A 23,314-nucleotide genomic window follows, 5' to 3' on the forward strand; every position below is an offset into this window, starting at 1 on the left:
GGAGCAGTGACCTGCCTCTCCCCTTTTTTTTTTTCCTTTCCTTTTTTTTTTTCTTCACCACATTTGCTTGTGCACCCATTTTACCTTCAGAGATCATGTTAGGGAAGGTGAATATCACAAAGTGTTGTGTTAGTAGAACAAAGTGTTTTTGCATTGAGGGAGTGCTTGAGTGGAGGCCCAGTGTCCATCTGCTATCATAGTACTTTACAAATAAATGTATGTGCATAGCTCTATTCCCCCATCATTGTATATAAATGTATTTACATATGTACATGTCTGTATTTAGACCCTATAAATGCCCTATGCCTCCCAGTTCTTTCCTCTATTTCCTTTTACTTTCCTCCTGTCCAGCTATCATGTTCAGCCTTCATTCGGGTTTTAGTAATTCCTCTCAGCTACATTGCCTTTGATCAAGACCTACCCCCCACCCCCAAAGCATCCTATACCTTCCTCACCATCAATTTTAGAACTTATTTTTCCCTTGCCCTTGGGTTTGTTGGCACTCCCCTCTTTCTCCCCCATTTCTCCCTCTCCTGTGTCCACTATTCTGTTTTAATGGAAAAAAATCATTTAGAAATTTCTGAGGGTCAAAAATAAATTGTTTTAATGACCAATAATAAAACATTCTTTTAGAGATCAAAATGGCATCTTTTAAATGCCCTTCATTTTGGAATTAAAATTAGTCCTTTAAAAGAAAATCTTTCTTCCCTAAATAATACTTGCATATAGTAATATTTCAAATGGGCAGAAGGACTTACAATAAAAAAATGAAAAACCACAGCTTTTTCCCCAAACTTGTTTATGATTTTAGGCCTGTCTTAGGTTAATCACAAAATTCTAGCTATTAAAAACATGTTTGGATGCTGTTTCTCAAATGACCTACTTAAAAACAAGTAAACCCAAAACCTCACTGCCATTGAGTTGATGCTGACTCATAGTTAGCCCTATGAAACAGGATAGAAAGAATTTCCTCTAACTTTTGTGGGGAGTAAAAGCCCAGGGTATCTTATCAAATCTTATACCTCTTCTGAAATGATTAGCCGGCTTTTCTCTTTGAATCAGTTGCTATATTAAATTGGACTGATAACTTTAAATAATTATGTATATACAGAAATACAATTTTTTGACCAAAGCAACAATCCACCATCCTGCTGTTCCTCGCCTCACTCTAGAAAGTGGACCGCATGAAATGCACTGCTCAAGCTGCCTTTCAGGGTTTTCTGTTAACTCTTACATCATCACTTCCTGTCTTTGCTTTAGCTGCTCTTAAGTTCAAGAACAAACTTCAGAGTCTCTTTAGACATGCATCTGGTCTTTTCTTTCTTGTTCTTTTTTTTTAAGTGACCTTTTGCTTTCTTAATGTATGATGTTGTTGATACCCTTCCATAACTCATCAGGTCTTCTGACATTAATAAATGCATCGAATCTCTTCTTGAGATGTTCTGTAAATTCAAGTGGCATACACTTAGGTCCTATTTTGACCCTTAAGGACTTCTTTTAATATTTTTCAGCTTCAGATTGAATTTTCATATGAGCAGTTCGATGGTCAGCCCCTGGCCTTGTGTTGGCTGATGATAATCAGCCTTTCCCTTGACTCTTTTCATAAGTGTAGTCAATTTGGTTTCTGTGTATTCATCTGATAAGGTCCATGTGTATAGGCACTGTGTTAGTCTGGGTACTTTAGAGAAACAAATCCATAGAAACTCAGGTATAAGAGAGTTTTATATAAAGGGTAAGTACACATCAAGAAAGTATCCCAACCCAGTGCTGCCCAAGCTCACAAGTCCCACATTAACCCATTAACCCATAAGTCCGACACCAATCCACAAAGCCCTCCTCTATCTCACAAAAGACACACTGTGACTCTGACTGCAGGAGGAAAGCCAAGTCAGTGAACGTGTAAGCATCTCAGCTCTGGCAGGGGTCTCCACACGGCTGCTCCAGCACCCAGGGCTGCATCAGGGTAGGTCCATGGCTTCTCCTCAGGGATGTCTTGCAGGAAGTGAGCCTTGCCACCTGAAACAGTGAACTAGCTAAGGCAGTTGCACCCTGGTCCGATCATCACAAAGCAAGAGACCCGAGAACTCGAAAGGTGAGGCTCACGGAGCCATTTATCCCTTCGCCCTTCAATTAACCCCACATGTGTTTATCGGCCAGGTTGGCACAATAAACTACCTATCTCAGGCACCATTTTTGTTGAATAACAACATTTATAATGAAGAAATTAGAAATTGTTAGTCTTATAAAATTCTATCATGCAATCTCCAGCTTCATTTCTACCACCCGGGCTGAATTTTAATCACCAGTATCTTGATTGCATGCTTGGTTAACTTCAAACTGAAGAAGTTTGTAGAATTAATTTCTTCATCACTAGCTTAGTGGTTGATGAAAAAAATTGAATAATAGTTGCATGTAGCTGGACTTCCTGATAAGTGTATGGATATCATCATTATATTTCAAGGTAAATATTGAAATGTTCTTTTTGAGGATGAGCGTGACTCAATTCCTCTGGAACTTGTCATTTCTGGCGTAGTACCATATGGTGGTCTGATTTAAAAGGGTCTAATTCCAGTCCATTTCAGCTCACTAGTGCCTAGAATATCAATCTTCATGTGTTCATTTTATTTTTAATGACTTCCAATTTCTCTAGATTTATAATTTGTACATTTCCCATTGTGATTGTTAGAGAGTCTTGCAGCGTTTCTTCTTATTTTGAGTGGTGTCCCATGAGCAAATGAAGGTCTTCAAAGTTTTGCGCCCTTTCTGTATTAAACTAATTCTTTTCGTGCTGTTGCCACTTTGATCCCATAGAGAACTTAAGAGAGTATGTGCTCAAAACCGAATTTTTCGTTTTACTAGTTAACCCAAACTATTGTTGAATTTTAATAAGACTTCAGAGGATATTTTTGGTAAGCTTAAAGATAATTTAAGGCAATAGTGTTAGAGGTTTGCTAAACCCCCATGGCTCTAGGAAATTTAGAGTATGAAAATTTGAAAGTCAGCTCTATATTTTCCACGTTTTGATAAAAAAAAATTTAAATGATCAAAATTTTGATCAAAATGTTCAGAAATAGTCATTGGATACAACCCGTTCTTCTGGCCAACAGAGGCAGTTATCCATGGAGGCAATTAGCCACACTTGCATTTCTTCTTACTCTTGATTCCCTTTTTCTCTTATTCCAGGTGAATGTAGTCCAGTTCTTATGCTCTGCATGACTATGTGCAAGATGTTAACCCAGATGCTACATATCAAAGTAGGGAGTAGACTAGAGGCATCAAACATGTGATAAGGCTGATTAATTGCGATGTTCCTTGAATTCATAACCCTAAAACGGCAAAACTAAGTCCCATAAATTTTGATTACATTCAGTAACTTTTTATTTATTTAGGCATTATGGTAAATAAATTTATCATACAACTTTGCCAATTCAAGTATTTACAGGTGCAGCATTTACAACAATAGCCATAATAGTGCTTAGTTGATGTGGCTTGTTCACAGAAAACTGCATCATTTGATTTTGCACACTTAGTTTCTCAATCCATTTAAAATCTGCTTTTGTTTATGGCATAAACAAAAATAGTGTTTCATTTTTTGGCACTTGGAAACCCAGTTTTTCCAGCACCATATGTTGAAGAGACTCCTTTTCTTATTGAGTGGACTTAAAAATCAGTTTAAAATGGTGTTAAAAATTACTTTTGAACTTTGGATTCTGTTCCATTGCTTTGTGTACCTTTTGTCATATGGGTACCAGATTGTTTGATTACGATATCTGCATCTTATGTTTTAAAACCAGGCCATGTGAATCCTACTACTTTGTCCTTCTCTTTCAACATTGATTAGCTATTTGATGCCTTATGCCATTTTATAAAAAGTTGAGGATTATTCTTATTAATGTAAACAAGACTTTTGGAATTTTGATAGGGAATATGTTTAATCTAAATTACTTTGGAGAGTAATGGCATTTTAACAATATTCGGTTTTCTAATTCATGAACATGGAACATATTTCTGTTTATTTTTTTCTAATCTCTTTGACTAGTGTTTTATATGTACAATATCTACAATATTTTACTTAAAATATTGTATATATTTTATGTATAAAGTCCTACACATTCCTAGTTAGGAATATTCCTAGGTATTTTATTTAGATGCTATTATAAATGGAATTGTTTCCCTTTCATATTTCTCATTGCTGGTGTATGGAAACCCAGCTGATTTTTGTTTGTTGAAGCCTGAAACATAGCTAAATTCCTCTATTTGCTCTGTAAGTTTTCTTGTGGACACTTTAGGATTTTCTCTATAGAGAATCATATCATCCATTAATAGAAATAAGTTTACTACTTTTTTGCCAACCTGGATATTGTTTGCTTTTTCTCTATTGCTCTGGTGTCAATTCTTATCCAAGCATGTAGTAGAATTTCCCAGTGAAGCCATCTGATTCAGTAATTCTTGGTTGTGATTGGGAGCTTTTTGATCACTGATTCCGTCTTTAGTATTTTATGGCTCTGATAAAATTTTATACTCTTGAGTCAGTTTGTATAGGTTTCTGCTTCTAAAAATGTGTCCCAATTCAGGCCGGTTGTTTGGTTTGTCATAGAAGTTATGCAAACCAGTTTGTTGTGTTGTTGTTAGCTGACGTGGAGTCTGTTCGGATTCATAACAGCCCGATGTGCAACGGAAGGAAGCACTGCCTAGTCCTTACAGTCATGGCTATGTTTCAGCCATAGGTTACAGAGACGGTGTCAGTTCATCTTGTTCAAAGTGCTCCACCTTTTCCCGGCCCTGTACTTTACTAATCATGGTGCCCTTCTCCAGGGCTGATCCCTCCCAATCATATGTCCAAAGTACGTGAAACGAAAGTCTCCCCATCCTTATTTCTAAGGCGCATTCCAGTTGGAATTCTAAGACAGATTTGTTCATTCCTCTGGCAGTCCGTAGTGTAGTCAGCTTTCTTTGCCAACACCATAGTTCATGTGCATCTGCTTTTGTTTGGTTGTCTTTTCATTGTCCAGTGTATGCATGCATATGAGGAAATGAAAAAGACCAGGACCTACAGGGTCAGGTGCACTTAGTCCTCAGAATGACATCTTTTCTGCTTATAACTTTTAAGAAGGTGTTTTGTTTTGTTTTTGTAGCAGATTTGCCAAGTGCCAATATAATGTTTGATGTGTGTGTGTATGTGTGCATGTGGGCCACGCCATGGCCCTTGATTGTTGATCCAAGATTGGGACCCTTGACAAATTCAAGGTGTGACAGAGGCCTGAACTGACTCAGTGGCAACAACACTGAGAATTCTGTTATCTCAGGAATCATAATTAGGGAGAAATGTGTTGTAGGTGGTTTTTCTATCATCTTTCTTTCCTCTCTGTAACGACTGTTTTTATTTATTTATTTCTCACTCGCTTTTCATGTACTTGATCAAGTATTTCAGTATAAACTTAATATTTTTCTCTTCCTTATTGAGTAATGCAGGGATTTACTTGATTACTTCTACTTCTGTCTTATAACACTATCATCTTTTATGATGTTGTTATATGGTATTTTTTAGTTTAATTTACATCTTCCTGGATTGCTGTTTATCAGAATCACAAATTTCATATTTTTACCTATCTATTTACCAGTTTCTTTGCTGATCTTTGGGTATTTTTACATTGTTTCATTCAACAACTTTGGAGTTAAAATCCCGTTTTCCTAAGCTCTACCCTGTATTATGTCCTCCACTGGAGACTTAAAAAGAATAATGTATCACTTATTGTATCTGAAGTATCAATTAGTAGGTTTCTAAGTAGAAGTACAATCTTAAATGACAATCTACCATTAAATTTAGAAATCAGAAATATATTTTATTTATTGTTTTAGTGCTTATCTAAATATAACATTTATTCTAAAACCACTTAACAATGTAAGATAATCACTATATTACTACTTGCCTTATCTTAATCTTTTTGTCTATCTTTCCTTATATCTTTTTCTAGGGTATTTTATTTAACTACTTATTTATCAAACAAGTTTTAAAGTCAAAGCAGAGATTTCACTATTCATCCATTAGAGTTCAAGTTTATTTTATTTTGTTATTTAAATAGGGCTTCATTGCCTGTTAAAAAGAGAATTAGAGGTTGCATAACTGATCATCACTGTACTCTTTTCTAAATTCCTTATTTAACATTGTGAAATGAAAGAGATAGAAGATTAATATGGATATAGGGCACAATTGTAGCACTTCTTGATTATGTCTGAAACTCGAGTACTCTAATATGTAGGTGTCCTGTGTTGTGAATGTTTGTTGAAGTATGCAAAATTTTGTCTTTTTTCCTCTAGCCCTCCAAGCCACAAACTTGTGGTGAATGGAAAAGAATGCATAAACTTTGCCTCATTTAATTTTCTTGGATTGTTGGATAACCCTAGGGTAAAGGTGAGTAGCGCATAATGCTTGAGTAGTATAGATGACATTACTGAAAGAGCATAAAATGAGAAAAAAAATGCAGAATGTCAGAATGAAATGTCTGTTTGTTATTACAAGGGAGATGACAACATCTGGTGTGGGTTAATGTTTTTTTTTATGGCTAGGCGTGTTAGGCTCTGCCTAGAGAAACAAAACCAGTGACAATCATGTATGTTTAAGAAAGAAATTTATATCAAGAAGGCATCCCCAGCCCAGTCCAACTCAAGTCCATGGGTCTTCTGTTAGCCAAGGCCCTCTTCAGAGTCACACAGCTGCAGGCTGACGATGCAGAAAGGTAAAGCAGGAAACGGGGAGCTCCCAGGCCAGTGGGTGCAGAGATGTGTGCATCCAAAGTCAGAAACATGGCAGGGCGCTGACAGCTCTCCAAACTGGTGTCCCAGTGGGCCCACCCCTGGAGGTAGACACAGAATCTTAGTGAGGAGGAAGGTAAAGGAAAAGAGAGAAAAGTCTCAGTCTTAAGAAAGGTCACACCCCAATGGAGGCATCATCAGACTGTACCTGATTGATAGGTTGGACTCCACCTTTCCACTTTCACACAGGTTCAAGCTGACAGAAAATCTAGCCATCACACCAGGGAACTACATAAGTAGACCTGATTATAGTCTGAGAGGTGTCTAGGAAATTGGTACACTACCTAATGGGATTATGAGCGAGAAAACATTGTTGAGGAAAGAATTCTTTATTGCCATAAGGCCAAGAAAAGCATCAAGGATGGATTACTGACAAGATGGTTGACTTAAACAGACAAGCTACCCATACCCTCTACAACAGAGACATAGAAACCAAATTAAAAATTTTTTTTAATTTAAAAAAAAGAAACCAAATTAAACCAGAATATAGATGACATAGAAATCAGATGCCACTGATAATCCTGGAAACCTGAACCTCAAAGGAAAGGATACAGAAGTGGATTGACTATTAGCAGGAAGAAGAAACTGAATGAAAACCATAAACAAAGACGTATACAGAGCAGTAAATTGTCAAATAGCCTGATACACCATGGCCATTTTGGATTTTTGCAAGCAACATTTCAAATCCTTTTTTCATATCCACCAGGAGAAAAGTGGTGACCACCTAAGTGCTACCAAGTAAATACATTGTCACGATATCCTAGGCACAAAAAAACCAAACCAAACTTACTTCCATCCAGTCAGTTCTGGCTCACAGCGACCCTAGAGGACAGGGTAGAACTGCCCATGTGGATTTCTGAGACTAACTTTATGGGAGTAGAAAGCCTCCTCCTCCTCCCACTAGGGACACAACGGACAACTTTACTTCACCCAAAGAAACAAGCCACTGTAGTTCAAACAAATGACCAAAATACAGAGCCAAAACACATGCCCGAGAAAAAAATGGCACTGAGACTACCTTATAAGGAATTTAGAAGAATGCTATTTATGTACAGTCACTGTTTTGATACTAGGTACAATGGATTGAGAACCTCACCCTCCACTACCCTGAGATCAGAGGAACTCCATGGGAGTACCTAGCTTTCCCTGCCATCACCTCTGAAAGGGACCGCCTAAGCATGTCCTGTCTACAATGGAAGGAAAATGTGGAACAAAGCTCAAAGTCATAAAAATCAGAGTTAGTGGTTTAGAACCCTCAACACTAGCTTGGAACTTATCTCACCCCCTTGGATCGATTTCCAGCCAAACACTATATGAGCTAAACATGAATACTATAGAAGTGCACACTCCTTAGAGTAATCACTCATTAGATCTAAAAGGCAGTGTTTTCCCAGGGACAAAGTTTAAAAGGTTGGAAAGGTTATGAAACAAGGAAAAACAAAGGGGAGAGGGCGAACCACAGATAGGAAGGATATTGTAATAGGATATTGTTGATTTCATTTCTTGACATGGGCTATGTAAATAGTGTCTTTTATAAATAAATAAAAATCCCTCCAGATTTCCTTAGCCCTCAAACCTAAACAGTGGTCTGAGCGGCTTCGAGAAAAGTGAAACTGAAATGGACTTGGAATCTTGTGACAGACAAGTTCACTTCACACAATAACACACACACACACCCAAAAAATAAGAAAGAAAGGAAGGAAAAACAGAAACAGGAATCACAGGGTAGAAGTGACTGATTTTATATTGTGGGTATGGCAATCAATGACGTGAAAAATACAAATTTTTTAATGGGAAACTGATATTTGCTTTTTAAATTTTCACCTAATTCACAATGGAATTACAGGGAACCCTCGTTTATCACAGTTAATCGGTTCTAGACCCTACCGTGATAAATGAAATTCCGCGAAGTAGGATTCCTTATTTGTAAATCAAATATTTTCATAGTTAGAGCAGAGAGGACATGAAAAAACACCCTTTAGTCACCATCACACTCGTATTACCCAATTTATTAAACGAAAAAGGGAAAATACATTAAAACATTTTGGACTTTACAATTATCATTTATTATTTATTATATTATTTATGGCATCAAGCGTGTACAGTATGAGCCAATCAGTGGCAGTAATGACAGAACATGCGCTGTTACGCAAAAACCGCGATAGAGTGAAGCCGCGGAAGTCGAAGCGCGAAGTGGCGAGGGTTCACTGTATATATATCAAGAAGACATTGATTTAATCAGATTTTGAGAATCAAGCTGATACAACTTTCCAGTATTTTACATTATAAACCTAAATCTTTACATTTATTTTTCTTTTAATTCTGTTAGTATTGTTATGATTTTTAACACAGAGAGAAGCTATCTGGGTTAAAGAATAGGAAACATTTATTTTGTGCTCTTAAAGTGAAATTGTTTAAAAAATATATTTTTTTAATTGAATAAAGGCAGCAGCTTTTGCATCTATTAAAAAGTATGGCGTGGGGACTTGTGGACCTAGAGGATTTTATGGCACATTTGGTAAGTTTTTCTCATCTTCTTTTTCTTTCTCCCTTCAAGAGTTAGAGGAGGCCTGGTGTAGTGGTTATGCATAGACTGCTGACTGCAAGGCCAGCAGTTTGAAACACCAGCTGCTCCACAAGAGGCCTTCTACTCCCATAAAGTCAGTCTAGAAAACGCGCAGGGGCAGTTCTACCCTGTCCTGTATCGGGTCTCTGTGAGCAGGCATTGACTTGATGGCAGTGAGTTTGTTTTTTTGGTTCAAGAGTTAAGATTCAGTTTTACTCAAGAACACCTTAGAACAGGTGTCCTTATTGTATTAAGCTATGTGCGCTATTCGTTGCTAACTTTTTAGATTGTCTTGTTTTATTTTGTTTTGAAACCATTGGTGGGAAATGAGTTGTTCAGAGATTGAATGTAACTTGCAGAGAGCAGGGCTGTAGGCACATTTCAGGATGGACTGTATCAGCAGGACAGAAGCTGACCTGCTGTTGTAGATGCCTAAGAAACAATGGAGCTAAGAGACAGTTTTCTCTTATCACACAGGAAAGTTGTCAGGTGAGGAATTAAATTGTGGGGTGGCTCTGAGTTCTTCAAAGAACTCAATTTTCCTCATCTTGTTCTAGTATCGTACAGCACCCCTCTTGTCTACATAACCAAAGCCAAGTGGTGAGTTTTTGGGAAGGAAAAGTGCAGTACACCAATATTCTTTCAGGCAGAGGGTGTTATACACTTCTGCTGCCACTCCATTGGTGAGAACATAATCCCAGCCATGCTCAGCCACAAAGGAAATTGGGAAATAGTTAGGGAATCATTTTCTGGGAGGAAAATAAAAGATAGATTTCAGAGGGATAGAATAGGTAACTTTTGGGGTTTTGGAAATGAAGTTGGATTGTTAAATTCCTTGTGTCTTGAAGACCCAAGGATAGGCTAATTAAATCTTTTCATGAGTGTGTGATATTAAATAATGTAAACTTTCTAACTTGGAGTCATCAAAGAAGACCTAGGCATTTTATGGTTATATTTATTATTATGTGCTTCTGAAAATGTCATTAAATAATTGTTCAACTGGAAATGTTACTGGAAATAGCATGCTTACTTAAATATGTAAGGCTTAGGGGACATAGAGAAAGAAAAGCATCTGAGCTCTTCTATTTTCATTGTTATATCTGTGTATTTAAGTTAGGATGTTTTATGTAATAAGTATGTTTTCTTTAGTAACTAATTAACTGGTGGTTATTAGTTTTGATGCAAATGAAGTGAGTTAATGTCCAAAACTTCTTCAGCTGGAAGGGGTTAAAAAAAATTTTTTTTTTAAATAAGAGACTATTTATTGAAGTCTTAAATGGTGCAAGGACAAGACAAAGACTTATTATCCAGATGAACTAAATAATGAGGGTTAGACACAAGGCACAGATTTCAGTAGTGCTCATACACTAAGGCAAAATCATGTCTGCAGGATAAAGATGTCACAAAGAGCAAGGAAATATGAACATGGCGAGTACAAAGTTGCAGTCTTCGTCTCACACTAGGGCATTTCCAGTTGGAAGGGAACGTAAGGAGACTGAATTCTAACATTCCGTCTATTCAGCAGGCCTAGAGAGGCATTTAAGAAACTGGCTCCAGATTGGAGTAGCAGGGTGGGTAGTGCATGGTAATTGGGGTGTGTGTCAGAACTGGACTTCATTGAGAGAAAGCAAAGCTCAGGATAGCAAAGGGGAAATTTCTGGGATTCCAAGACAGTACTATCCAAGACAAGGCTCAGGATAATAAAGGGGAAATTCCTGGGATTCCAAGACAGTACTATCCAAGACAAGGCTCAGGATAACATAGGGGAAATTCCTGGGATTCCAAGACAGTGCTGTCTAAAGTGAGTAGTGCAGTCTGAGCTGTTGGAAATCCCAGGCAAGGAACAGAAAGAATGTATTACAGGTAAAGGGCAAAGAGAAAGTACAGCGATGTAGTGCAAGTTTGTGCCCCACAGGCCTAAAGCAGTGTATGACTACCAGGAAATGGTTCAAGGACACACATTACCCAGAAATCCTTTCTGCTGGACACAGGAATGCATGCTCCTCACCCCAGTCAGCATCTTGGGCTACCCCAACCATCTATAGTTGGAGATACCCATAGGTTGGAACTGACTAGCCGAGTGAGAATTCTGCCCGAAGAACTGTGGCAGGAAATTTACCCAGACAGCTCATGCCTGGCCCACTCACTTGAGTTATGCCCCCTACAATTGTAAGTTACATATGTTCCCACCCCAGCCCAATGCTCCAAATTAACTTCCTGGATGCTGCAACATGCTCACGGAAACCTGACAGGCAGGAGAATGTGCTGTTACCCAGAAACCTGATGTTCTTTGTCAGTACCAACATAACACCTGTGGCTATGCCTTCAGACCAGCGCAGAGCCCAAGTCACTTTCTCTGGTACTACACAGATCCTGAACACCACTTCCGATCTGAGCAAGACGAGCAGCCTTGCCTGGTACCCTGGTGTTTTTTGGGCGCAGAAATGTGTGTGTGTGTGTGTGTGTGTGTGTGTGTGTGTGTGTGTGTACAAAACTAATCCTTTAGAAGTAGTACACAAGAAGCCGATTATTACTTCCCCCTCCTCCCCCACAAAGGAACGCCTCAGCTGTGCCCAGGAGGTGGTGATGAAAGTCCTATTAGGCCTCTGCTTCCTTGCAAGGTAGGCCCCAGCTGTCCATGAGACCCAGCAAGGAAGGCCCAGGCCATCCCCAATCTAGGAAGGCTGCTGCTGTCCCCCAGGACCTGGCACGGTAGAACTGGATTGCACCAGTGACCCAACAAGGAAAGTCCCAGGTGTTCCTACCCCTAGACAAGGAAAGCTCAGGTGTTCCCACCCCCCAGGAAGGAAGACCTCAGCCATCCCAGAAACTTTACAAGGAAGACCAGAAGCAGTGGACACAAAAGAAGAACTGAGCTTTGGTAGCTGAAGGTAGAGTTTTCATAGGATGGAAAGAAATACTACTTCCTTTCAAGATCACTGCAAGAGCTGTCCACAAACAATCCTAGTACCTTTATGAGGTGTAATAGGTAGATGGGTGACAGAGAAGACGATTTCACCTTTTATCAGGGAGTTAGAGTGACAGGAGTACTTCTACCTCCATCACCACCAGCAGCCCCATTGAACATGGAAGGGGGGGAACATGGCAGTGGTCTTACCCAAACCCCCAGCTCTGAAGAGATCAGCCCCACCAAACTTCCTGGATTATACCCGACTGGTGAGCCCTCACCTCCCCCCAACAAGCTCCATGAGCCACCTGATACTGTGTCTGACGATGAGAAAGATCATGGGAAGAAAAAGGACTGAAGGCTATACTGCCTTTCAGGAAGGTAGCTCTGGAGATGAAGCTGAAAGTCCTTCCAAGATGAAGAGGGCCAAGGGGATTCATGTTTCCAAGAAGCTCAGCTTTTCTAAAAAAGAGAGAAGGACTTTAAAATAAAGGATAAACCTGTGCTCACTTCGGCAGCACATATACTAAAATTGGAACGATTCAGAGAAGATTAGCATGGCCCCTGCGCAAGGATGACATGAAAATTTGTGAAGCATTCCATATTTTTCTGTGGTCTGTGTCCAGCTGGGCTGTGGCTTGGTGTCCCTGTGACTGTGAATCTGTCCCCACGTGTGCCACGTGCTTGCTCCTGAGTCGTGTATCTATGTCTCATGTTCCGTGTTGTGTCACCCCTGTGCCCCGTTTACCAGGGTGCCTATGTGGCCTGAGCCCATGGCCCCTGTAGCCATGGCCTGGTCCCAGTCCGGTGCCTTTTCACCCTGGGCGGCAGGGGCACCCTGCCACAGCCAACCACCGCTGCCTCCGGGCCTCCACCTGGCCTCATACATTCCAGGGGCTCTGTGCCCCCTACTTCTCCCACCACTGGCCTTAACCGGCCCTCTGGCCCGTCTTCTGCCCGGGACAGGGTGGCAAACACCACTCAGGACCACCCGGCCATGGCAAAATAAACTGGATCCTGTCACCGGAAAAAAAAAGGACAACCCCAAAGAAAAAAAGCATAAAGAGAAGTCAGAAGACTTAACAGCAGATGATCTTGTTAAACAGTGGAAGGAAAAGAGAAAAACGAAAGGCCAGTTACAGAGCCAGAGGTGCCTCAAGTTGATATTCCAAATCTCAGACCCATTTAAAAATTTCATTTATTTATTTATGTACATTCTATTTTAAATTGGGAGTTAATACATATATCATTCTATAGTTTAATCACATCAAGCAGTATTGTACAATTGCTACCACAGTTTCCAAACATTCTTTTCCTTCCTGTACTCCTTGGCATTGTCTCCCTTTGACCCCACCTCCATCTCCCCTCCTTGTGCCACCACTACCACCACTGTCCCCTCCCCTCTCTGCCCCTCTTGAAACCCTTACTCTACTCACTGTCCCTGTAGGTTCATCCATCCTGGGTTTCATATACTCAAACCAGAAAAACATATGACACAACTTCAAGAGGGTGACCTCCAATGACATGACACCTCTGAGATACGCCGTAACATGAACAAATGAAAATACAGATAACGTTAAAAACGTTAAAACCAGATCAGGTCCAGCCTGCATTGGAAGGGGGATCAACTGACAAGACTTGAACTGTCCAAGTCAGGTTTACCCCTTTGCTCTTCTATCCTCGTCTCTCCAGGGCACTCTTGTTTAGTAACCTCTTTCGTCCCATTCTTCAATTATGGATAGTGGGAGCTCATATGGGAAGCTTATTTCCTATGTAGTTCCCACAAATATATCTTGAACTCCCACTGTCATCCAGAGCTTTCCACAAACTGGATTCTCAGAGTTTAGGCTCTGATACTAATTCCTCCTTCAACTTCGGATTAAATGATTTATAGTCCTTTGGTCACTGATGATAGTGTGTTTCTTCCAGGTGGACTTAGCTGACATTTCATTTAGATGGTTGCTTATTTGAAGACAAGCCTTTAAAACCCCAGATGCTATGTTTTCTGCTAGCCAGGCGCCAGCTAATTTCTTCCCCACATTTTGCTGTAGCACCCATATCTTCTTTGTTTCCTTCCTGAGGGCAAGTATCAAGCAGGGCCATGAAGTAAGAACTAATTGTTCTTACGTTGGAGCTAGGATTGAGTGCAAGCCCAAAACCCATTCCTGGGCACCGCCCCCCTCCCCTTTTTTTAATCTGCCTTTGGCTCCCTTTCAAAACCTCTTTGTTAATTTATGGTAGAGAGTCTTATTGATCATCCTCCTGGGGCATAACAATCTTCTGTTAATACTGTCTTCGATTAGCCTCAGGTACTAATTTTTTAAAACCCTGTTGAGAGAGGGATATTGAACAAATGTAGTCTAACTCCATATCAGCGAACCTGAATTATTCACTTGTACAGAATCAATACTTTCATAGATGGACACTATTTACACAAATAATGGGGGTTAATTGTCAGGGAAATTTACAAAGGTCATCACTGAGAAGATTGTCACAGGTTTGCAGGAACAACACCTATCTTAATACAGCATATAGGGCATTGATGTAGCAAGACAATGTTTGTCCGCCTACCGACAATGGAACAATTCTTGATCCAGCTGTCTATTGCTTTCCCAGACACCATGTCTTTTCTGACAAGTCCTCAGGTTACAAGTGTGCTGAGGTAGAGTTCACCCAGGGGGGTTTCCGCATCGGCTCACTGATGCAGCCTCTGGAGCATGCCGTGCATCTTGAAGATCCAGGATTCAGTGTGCCCGGGCTCCAAGGCACACATCTTGGTTCCCCAGGATGTACCCAGAATCCCGGGTCAGTGTGGCCTATTCGATGCATACCACCAAAGACACCACCCTCCCAGAGTCCCCAAACACATTTTCAGGCATTCTTCCCCCATTGGAGGCTGGTCCTCCTTTTTGCCTGCATGCATTCGTGCTCCCCAGATATGTTTGCTCCCTTCCCCTCTTGATTTGTTTTCCCTTCAGTGTCCCTCGTCCTTCTGCTGGAGCTGTCTGCTTGTCTATGGTGACCACATCATAGATTTACATGGCAGTCACTCAGTACACAACATATCCTTTCCCTCCTTTAGCCATTTGATCCCAGCTGGTGCTTTCCAGCAAACTACCCTCCAAAATACTTACCTAGAGCAGATGGGGTTCATTAGCACTGGTCATGCGCTCTCCCAGGCTGTCTGCCCCCCCGCGACCAGCAGAATGGATGGGCGCCCTACAAGCTGAGCTTGTGCCCACTCTGCTGCTTGTTCCTACAGCAGTGGACTCATATTTGTCCTTTGGCTATTGACTAACTTCACTCAGCATGTCAGACCCAGTTTTAAAATTCCTTGGCTGACGCAGCAGAAAGGACCATAATGTATGTATGATGCATTTACCTGCCTGCAGTCTTCTGAGAATGTTTCATAAGTGGTTCTCGACCTTCCTAATGTCGTGACCCTTTAATACTCTTCCCTATGTTGTGGTGACCCCCCCCAACCATAAAGTTATTTTTGTTGCTACTTCATAACTGTAATTTTGCTACTGTTATGGATTGGGCGACTCCTATGAAAGGGTCATTCCACCTGCAAAGGGATCGTGACCCACAGGTTGAGAACCACTGGTTTAGATGATGTGGAAAAGTATGGCATGAAATGTGAAGGCATCTACAGAAGTTTAGGGTTTAAATCAAAAGTGGATAAGCTAGGTGCAGTGTAGCACCAATGAAACATAAACAACTTTACTCTAGTTCTTTAATGCTTCCTCCCCCCCCACTATCATGACCCCAGTTCTACCTTACAAATCTGGCTACACCAGAGTATGTACAGGGGCACAGATAAGAGCTGGTAACACAGGGAACCCAGGACAGATAAGCCCCTTAGAACCAATAATGAGAGCAGCGATAACAGGTAGGGGGAGAAAGAGGGAACCGATCACAGTGATCGACATATAACCCTCTCCCAGAGGGATGGACCACAGAAAAGTGGGTGAAGGGAGACATCGGTCAGTGTAAGACATCAAAAAATAAAATTAATTTATAAACTATCAAGGTTTCATGAGGGAGGGGGGCGGGAATGAGCTGATACCAAAGGCTCAAGTAGAAAGAAACTGTTTTGAAAATTATGACAACAAATGTACAAATGTGCTTGACACAATGGATGTATTTATGGATTGTGATAAGAGCTGTATGAGCCACCCATAAAATGATTTTTTTTAAAAAGTGGATGAACTAAAAGCAGCCTGTGACCATGAAGTCTCCAAACTTGGATGAATACGAGCCTAGCACTGAAGCCAGTTTGTTGACGCAGTATTTGATGGACTCCGGAGAATTTGCTTACCAACGAGCTGAGGCCAGGATTGAAGAGGCCTGTAGCAGGACCACCGAAGGTGAGAAAGTACAGGAATTCCAACGCTTTCTGAAGGAACTGCCGGAGTGGACCTGTCTTCTCATTCCCTGGCTGATTATGCACATGGACCATGTTATCTCCAAAGAACTGGAAACAAAGGCGAACATACAGAATGTTTGTATAGTACTCAGCCAAATGGTCCGATTAGCAATCATAACTTCTATGTGTTTTTCTCACATGGGCAAGAGCTCTTTGAAAATGTGATACTGAAGCAAGTGACAAAAACTCTTCAGTGGTCTGACATGGCCACTAGGTCCACACTGCCAGACACCCAGGAGAGCATCAAGGGGGTGACCAGAAGATAAGAGTTTCTTTTGAATTCTTTACATCAAGATTTGCAGGGTGGGATCAAGGATTTATCTAAAGAAGAAAGATTATGGGAAGTACAAAGAATTTTGACATTGCAAGAAAACTGAAAGAAGCTAAAAGAAAAAAGTGTGAAACCAAGATTGCACAAGAAATAGCTAGTCATTCGAAAGAATTGACGAGTTTCAGTTCAGATTGAGGAGGAGAAATGGAACAAGGAATATCATTACTGATGTCAAATGGATCTTGGCAGAAAGCAAAGAATTCCAGAAGGATGCTTGCTTGTGTTTTATTAACCATGCCAAAGTATTCAATTCTTTGGGTCATAGCAAATTGTGGCTAGCTTTGAGAAGAATGGAAATTCTAGTGCACTTAATTATGCTCATACAGAACTTGTATATTGATCAAGAAGTAGTTATGCAAATAAACCAGAGTATTGCATGATTTCAAATCACAAAAGTGCGTTAGGGTTGTATCCTCACCATATTTTTCAGTCTATATGCTGAGCAAATAATCAGGGAAGCTGGATTACATGAAAAAGAAAGTGCATCAGGATTGGTGGAAGGCTTATTTAAAAAACCTGGAGTATACAACTTTGCTTGTTGAAAGCAAGGAGGACTTGAAGCATTTTCTGTTGAAGATCAAGGATTGTAACCTTTAGTATGGATCACAACTCAATGTAAGAAAGACTAACATGAGAAATGGAGAAAAGGTTCAAGTTGTCAAGGATTTTGCCTTGCTTGGGTTCATAGTCAGTGCTCATGGGAAGCAGCAGTCAGGAGATCAAAAGATGTTAGGTAATGTCTTACATTAGGTAAGACATTTGGTAAATGTGCTGCACAAGGTTGTTCCTTTGAGGACTAAGGTGTGCCTGACCCAAGCCTGGTATTCTCCATTGCCTCATATGCATATGAAAGTTGGACTGTAGAAGCATGGATGCATTTGAATTGTGCTAGAGAGGATTGTAGAAGTACCATGGACTACTAAAATGACAAACCCATCTGTCTTGGAAGCAGTAAGGCCAGAGTACTCCTTAGAGGCAAAGATGGTAAGACTTAATTTTATGTACTTGGGACATATTACCAGGAGAGACCAGTCCGGGAGAAGGACATCATGTTTAGTAAAGTTGAAGGACAATGAAAAAGAGGAAGTACTTTAATGGAGTGGACTGAAAAGGTAGCTGCATCAGTGGGCTCCGGCTTAGGAACAACTGTGAGGATGACAATCTTTATATTCTGCATGAGGTCAAGATGGGTCGGAGCCAACCCTATGGCACCCAACACTAACAGTAACACAGAATCATTTGGTGTGTAACCAGTTACCTATGAGTGAATACATACAGGATTACTATACTCATTAGTTAATGTGATGTAACAAGTAGAATAGAAATAATAATGTTGGCAAAATGTGAAGAATATAACCAATGTCACTGAACATTATAGTTATAATTTATTGAATGGGAACCGGTTTTGCTATGTGTACTTTGACCCAAATTCCAATATAATATTTAATAAAAACTAATCTATTGCCTCTGGGAAAAGGTTGCAAGTTAATTTGCAGTATGACAGGTTCATAGCAGGATGCTAAAAAATTAAAAATATGGTGTAATTTTATTTTAGTTCATGGTTTGCATACACTTGCCTCATTGCTTCTTAGGAATTCTTGTAATAATTTTTCTTTTAAATGTATAAATATTGGGCTTTTTTTACCCTGTACCTTATCTTAGTTGTACTGGCTTGAATGGTTGTAGAGTAAGTTACCTTGACATTTTATTATTAGATAATGTCAGAGAAGCTACTTGAAGCCAGCTAAGGCAGAGTAAGAGGTCTAAAACACTCTGTATAGTCCATGCCTGTAAACAGACATAAGAACTTCTGTGCTCCTATTCTTGAAAAGCAACATGAACGTTTAGGAAGTTTGGAAGTTTAGGGTCTCATTTCCTAGAAACCCAAAAGGTGACTTTTAATTTTGTTCTATTTTATTTCTCCTGGAAGTATTAAATTCAGATATATAATTTCAAGTCCCATTTGCTTTTTAAGCTCTTTTCTTAACTCTTTAGATGATGACTATAAAACACTTATAAAGGTAAATTTCTCTATTACACCCTTTATAATAATTCACAGTAATGTATAAGATAGATGATCAATACAGAAAAAGCATATTGAGTGACTGGTTAGCTAAAATTCATCTAGTTTATAAGGTGTTGTATCCCTCTTCCTGTTCCTCTCTTGCCTCTTCAAGACTTGGGATGGTGTTTTTGTTTATAGGAAGAAAAAGAATTACAATACAATTTAACCATATAACTTTTATTATTGAAATAGATGTGCACTTGGATTTGGAAGATCGCCTAGCAAAATTTATGAAGACAGAGGAGGCCATTATCTACTCATATGGATTTGCCACAATTGCCAGTGCTATTCCTGCTTATTCGAAGAGAGGGGACATTTTGTTTGTGTAAGTAACATTTACCGAAATTCCTAATAAACATTCCTTTATTAGACATTATCTGGCTTACATGATGTGAGGTTTTTAGTTTCTGTTTTAAATAACTATAATTGTCCCAAACCAAACTCACTGCCTTCCAGTCCATTCCAACTCATGGTGACGTTTTAGGACAGGGTAGAACTGCCCCTTTGAGCGTCCATGATTGTGACTCTTCAGGGAGTAGAAAGTCTCGTCTTTCTCCCAAGGAGTGGTTGATGGTTTCAAACTGCTTGCTTTGTGGTTAGCGGCCTACTGTGCCACCAGGGCTACGGAGGGTTGCTGTGAGACAGAATTGACTCAGGGCAGTGAGCTTGGGGGGGGGTTGTTTCGTTTTTTACTAGAAGCATCCTTAAAGTTGTTAAGCACTCAGTTATTTGTCCTTATGGTCTTATTTATTTTTCTCTGTTGTTGTTAGTTGCCATTAGGTGCCATCAAGTCAGTTCTAACATAGACACCCAATACACAGTTCAGTGAAACACTGCCTGGTCCTACACCATTCTCATAATTGTTGTTATTGATGTTTGAAAGGCAAACTCTGCCCAGGATGAAGCTAGCCACTAGCCTTCTGTGTGATAGCACTGTGATTCTGGAGAAAATCTTAGAACTGGACAGTTTGGTGTAATAGTGATCCCATGGTCACATCCTTGGCCATCCTTGGTCACTGCTTGGCATAGTCATTTCACTTTTACAACCTTCCTTCTCTCAAAAGTTCTCTTCTATGTTCATTTGGCTTCATACCCAGTTGAGAAATGGAAGCCATCATTTGGTGAATCCTTTAACGTCCCACAACCCAATCTGCAAACATCCCCCATGTGTAGTGCTACCGTTTGGCTGTGAAGGGAAAGAGCAGCAAGCCGGGGCTCAGCTTGCTGGTGGTTGGGATCACCAGTCATCTGCTACCCCAGTTGAAGCTCCTGTCATCCTTTGAGTGAGCTAACCCTTTTCACTTTGTTGTTTCTTAGGTGCCATTAAGTTGGTGCTCACTCATAAGACCCTTTATAGACAGAACAAAACAAAATGCTGCCTGTTCCTGTGCCAGCTTCAGACTTGTTTGAGCCCTTCTTGCAGCCACTGTGTCAGTCCAGCTCACTGAGGGCCCTCTTCCTCACTGGCCCTTGACTTGACCAAGCATGATGCCTTTTCCCAGGAACTGGTCTCTCCTGACAACATGCCCTGAAGTATGTAAGGCTAAGGCTTGCCATCTCACTTACTTCTAAGGAGCATTCTGGCTGGCTGTCCTCCAAGACAGATTTAGGTATCCTCAAATTTACTTTTGCTTCTTTTTTTTACTGTCACTTTTTTAATATCTCCTTTTCGTAAATGAGGCTGGTGTGTCAGTTTAAAATGCTGATGCTTTGCCAAAACACGAGCCTGAATCTTGCCCAAGGAAAGCCAGACTGCTGTGGCATAGAGAGGAAGTCAGATATTCAGAGCTTGTTGACCGAAGGGGTTAATTCAACAGTGTCGCCTGTTAAATAAAGGTAAATGTACAACAACTCCAAGTCTCATCTCCCATGCATTCCAAGGGCAGGGAGGTTCCCGCAGATCCTGAACTATGTGCCTCTGCCAGGGATGGCTCCCTGCAAACTAGTCCTGGGTGTTTCTTGCTTGCTTGCTCTTTTGACTTTTAGGTCTTTATTCTCTTCTTTGCATTTAGAAGGAATGATTAGAATTTCTTGTATCACGGTTTTCCTTCATGGTTTGTGTTTTGGTTGGTTGGTTTATTGGCAAGCATCAGTGCCGCATTACCTAGCGCTCCCCGCCTTCACCTTGCCGCCGAGAGACCACTAGAGAGCACGGCATTGTCTGCATCCGGCTGTGACTGCTCCTTCACCACAGGGTAGAAGTACGGGTACTCCATGGCCTCTTTGGCAGTCCGTCGCTGTTTATGGCCGTATTGCAGAAGTTTGTCTAGAAGATCCAGGGCCTCCGGGCTGACCAGGTGTCTGTTCTCACAATGGATCAAGTTCTTCCAGAGTTTCCATGAGTGTTGTCCCAGGTTATGGTGGAAGTGTGGATCCAGGTCTATGTGATACTGCTTCTGATACCCACACAGCTCCTCTGTACCCAGAACATTGGCAACGCGGACAAGCTGGTCATAGTTGTCCTGTCCGTGGAAGAAGGGCTCCTTTCGGAAGATCATGCTTGCGAACATACAGCCCAAACTCCACAGAGCCAAGCTATAATCATACATCTGATAGCCCACAAGGAGGTTCAGGCCCCTTGAAGTACCTCGAGGCCACCCGGACATTGTACTCCCAGACATTGTACTCCCGAGCGGGATGGTGGAACTCGGCCAGACCCCAGTCTATCAGTCGCAGCTTTTTCTGCTGGTGATCTAGGATGACACTGTGAGGCTTCACATCCCTGTGCATGATCCCCTTGCTGCGGCAGTAATCCAGAGCTTTAAGTAGTTCATACATATAAAACAGGATATCAAAGTCTGTCAGGATCTGGTAGAGTTGCTTACAGTCTGTATTATTGATATATTCAAATACCAAAGCTGGGGTCTTTGACACAGGGTCCTTTACAGTGCCAATCAGCTTAATGATATTTTGTTCCACCGTGAAGGTTCTCCAGAATCTTAACCCCTCGTTTTATCTTCTTTTTCATCACTGGTGTGAGGCTTTTCACAACCATTCTCTCATTTTTGGTGATGTTAGTGGCCTCAAATACTTTGCTATACTTGCCCCCGACCAAGTTTTCCAACCAGTTGGTAATCACCCTGATTCCCCCAGCTCGCTCGGGATGTGTGACTCATAGTCCCAGTAATCTCGGTTCCTCAGGCTGTTCACCTAGGCTGCGTAGACCTGGGCTCTGCTGCCCGGACCTGGGGGTGCCGTGGGTGCTGAGAGCAGCCAAGGGCACGGGGCGGCAGGCTGGGGGCACTCAGGACAGTGGGGCGGAGGTGGGGGGGTGAGCTCGCCCTGGAAAGGCCTGCGGGCTAGGGGATGCTCACGCTCTACAACGGCCTAGGCCTGGCTCTGGGTCCCAAGGCGGTGGCTGCGGCCCCTCTTTTCTTTTTTAATACTGTAGCCAGAATGGTTTTTTTAAGATTATAAATCTAATTGACAAACTTCCATGAAATATTTTTAAGAGTATCCATGGCTCTTACATCTCCAGAGAAGCCTTCCACAATCTCTCGAGCCTTTGCTGTACGAGGAGAGAATCTTACTGAGTGTGGTAGCCTCTACTTGACCAGGTGACTGCTGATCAAGCCATGCGCTCCGACGCTTTTCTCGTCTAGCCCATATAGCAGTTTATAATTGTGTATCTGTGTGGTTGTTTCCGTCTGTTTGCTGATGGAAATCCTTTGCTTAGGAGAGCATTTACTTTGTTATCATGTGCCCTGAAAGACAGCGCAGAACTGCCCACAAGGTTCCCTGGGCAGTCCTCTTTACAAGAGCAGCCTGCCGCATCTTGTTTCTTGTCAAGCTGCTGGTGATTGCAAACACTGATACTTTCTTTCGCTCTGTAAAGTTTCTTTTCATCCTTTTAATAGAGTCTGGGACAAAGCAAAAATATTATTTATTTTGATAATGACCAGTGTATCAATTTTTTATAAAACATGTTTTTGCTTAGTCTTAAATCTGGAAAGATTTCTCCTGGGTTTTTTTGAAACTTCTTATAGTTTTACATTTTTAAGCTAATGATCTATTTTGAGTTGATTTTTATATACAATATGAAACTTAAGTTGAGGTTTAGTTTTTTACTTATGATTGTTCACTTTCATAAAAAAATTTATTGAAAGAGCTGCTTTTCTTCCATCGAATTGCTTTTGCATTTAAAAAAAATCATTTTATTAGGGGGCTCATACAACTCATCACAATCCATACATACATCAGTT

At 40.8% G+C, this 23,314-nt stretch overlaps 1 protein-coding gene, 1 non-coding gene and 2 pseudogenes across 3 annotated transcripts in view; 3 read left to right on the forward strand and 1 right to left on the reverse strand.

Annotated features, from left to right (window-relative positions):
- SPTLC1 (serine palmitoyltransferase long chain base subunit 1) overlaps positions 1-23,314 on the forward strand; it is a 59,145-nt gene that overhangs the window by 6,131 nt on the left and 29,700 nt on the right. For both annotated transcript variants that reach the window (XM_004713900.4, XM_045287500.1), the window contains 3 exons: positions 6,319-6,412; positions 9,259-9,331; positions 19,305-19,437. In XM_004713900.4, coding sequence (XP_004713957.1) covers positions 6,319-6,412; positions 9,259-9,331; positions 19,305-19,437 — 300 coding nt within the window. The remainder of the gene's footprint in view (positions 1-6,318; positions 6,413-9,258; positions 9,332-19,304; positions 19,438-23,314) is intronic.
- Positions 12,466-17,182, forward strand: LOC105979614 (annotated as a pseudogene).
- Positions 12,790-12,896, forward strand: LOC115869107. Its single transcript, XR_004045999.1, has one exon. It is a non-coding gene; the product is annotated as a U6 spliceosomal RNA (small nuclear RNA).
- LOC105979615 overlaps positions 21,233-23,314 on the reverse strand; it is an 8,609-nt pseudogene continuing 6,527 nt past the window's right edge.

Source organism: Echinops telfairi, unplaced genomic scaffold, assembly GCF_000313985.2.
Source record: "Echinops telfairi isolate 266 unplaced genomic scaffold, ASM31398v2 ScPeMD7_1;HRSCAF=3_0, whole genome shotgun sequence".
Classification (NCBI taxonomy): Eukaryota; Metazoa; Chordata; class Mammalia; order Afrosoricida; family Tenrecidae; genus Echinops; species Echinops telfairi.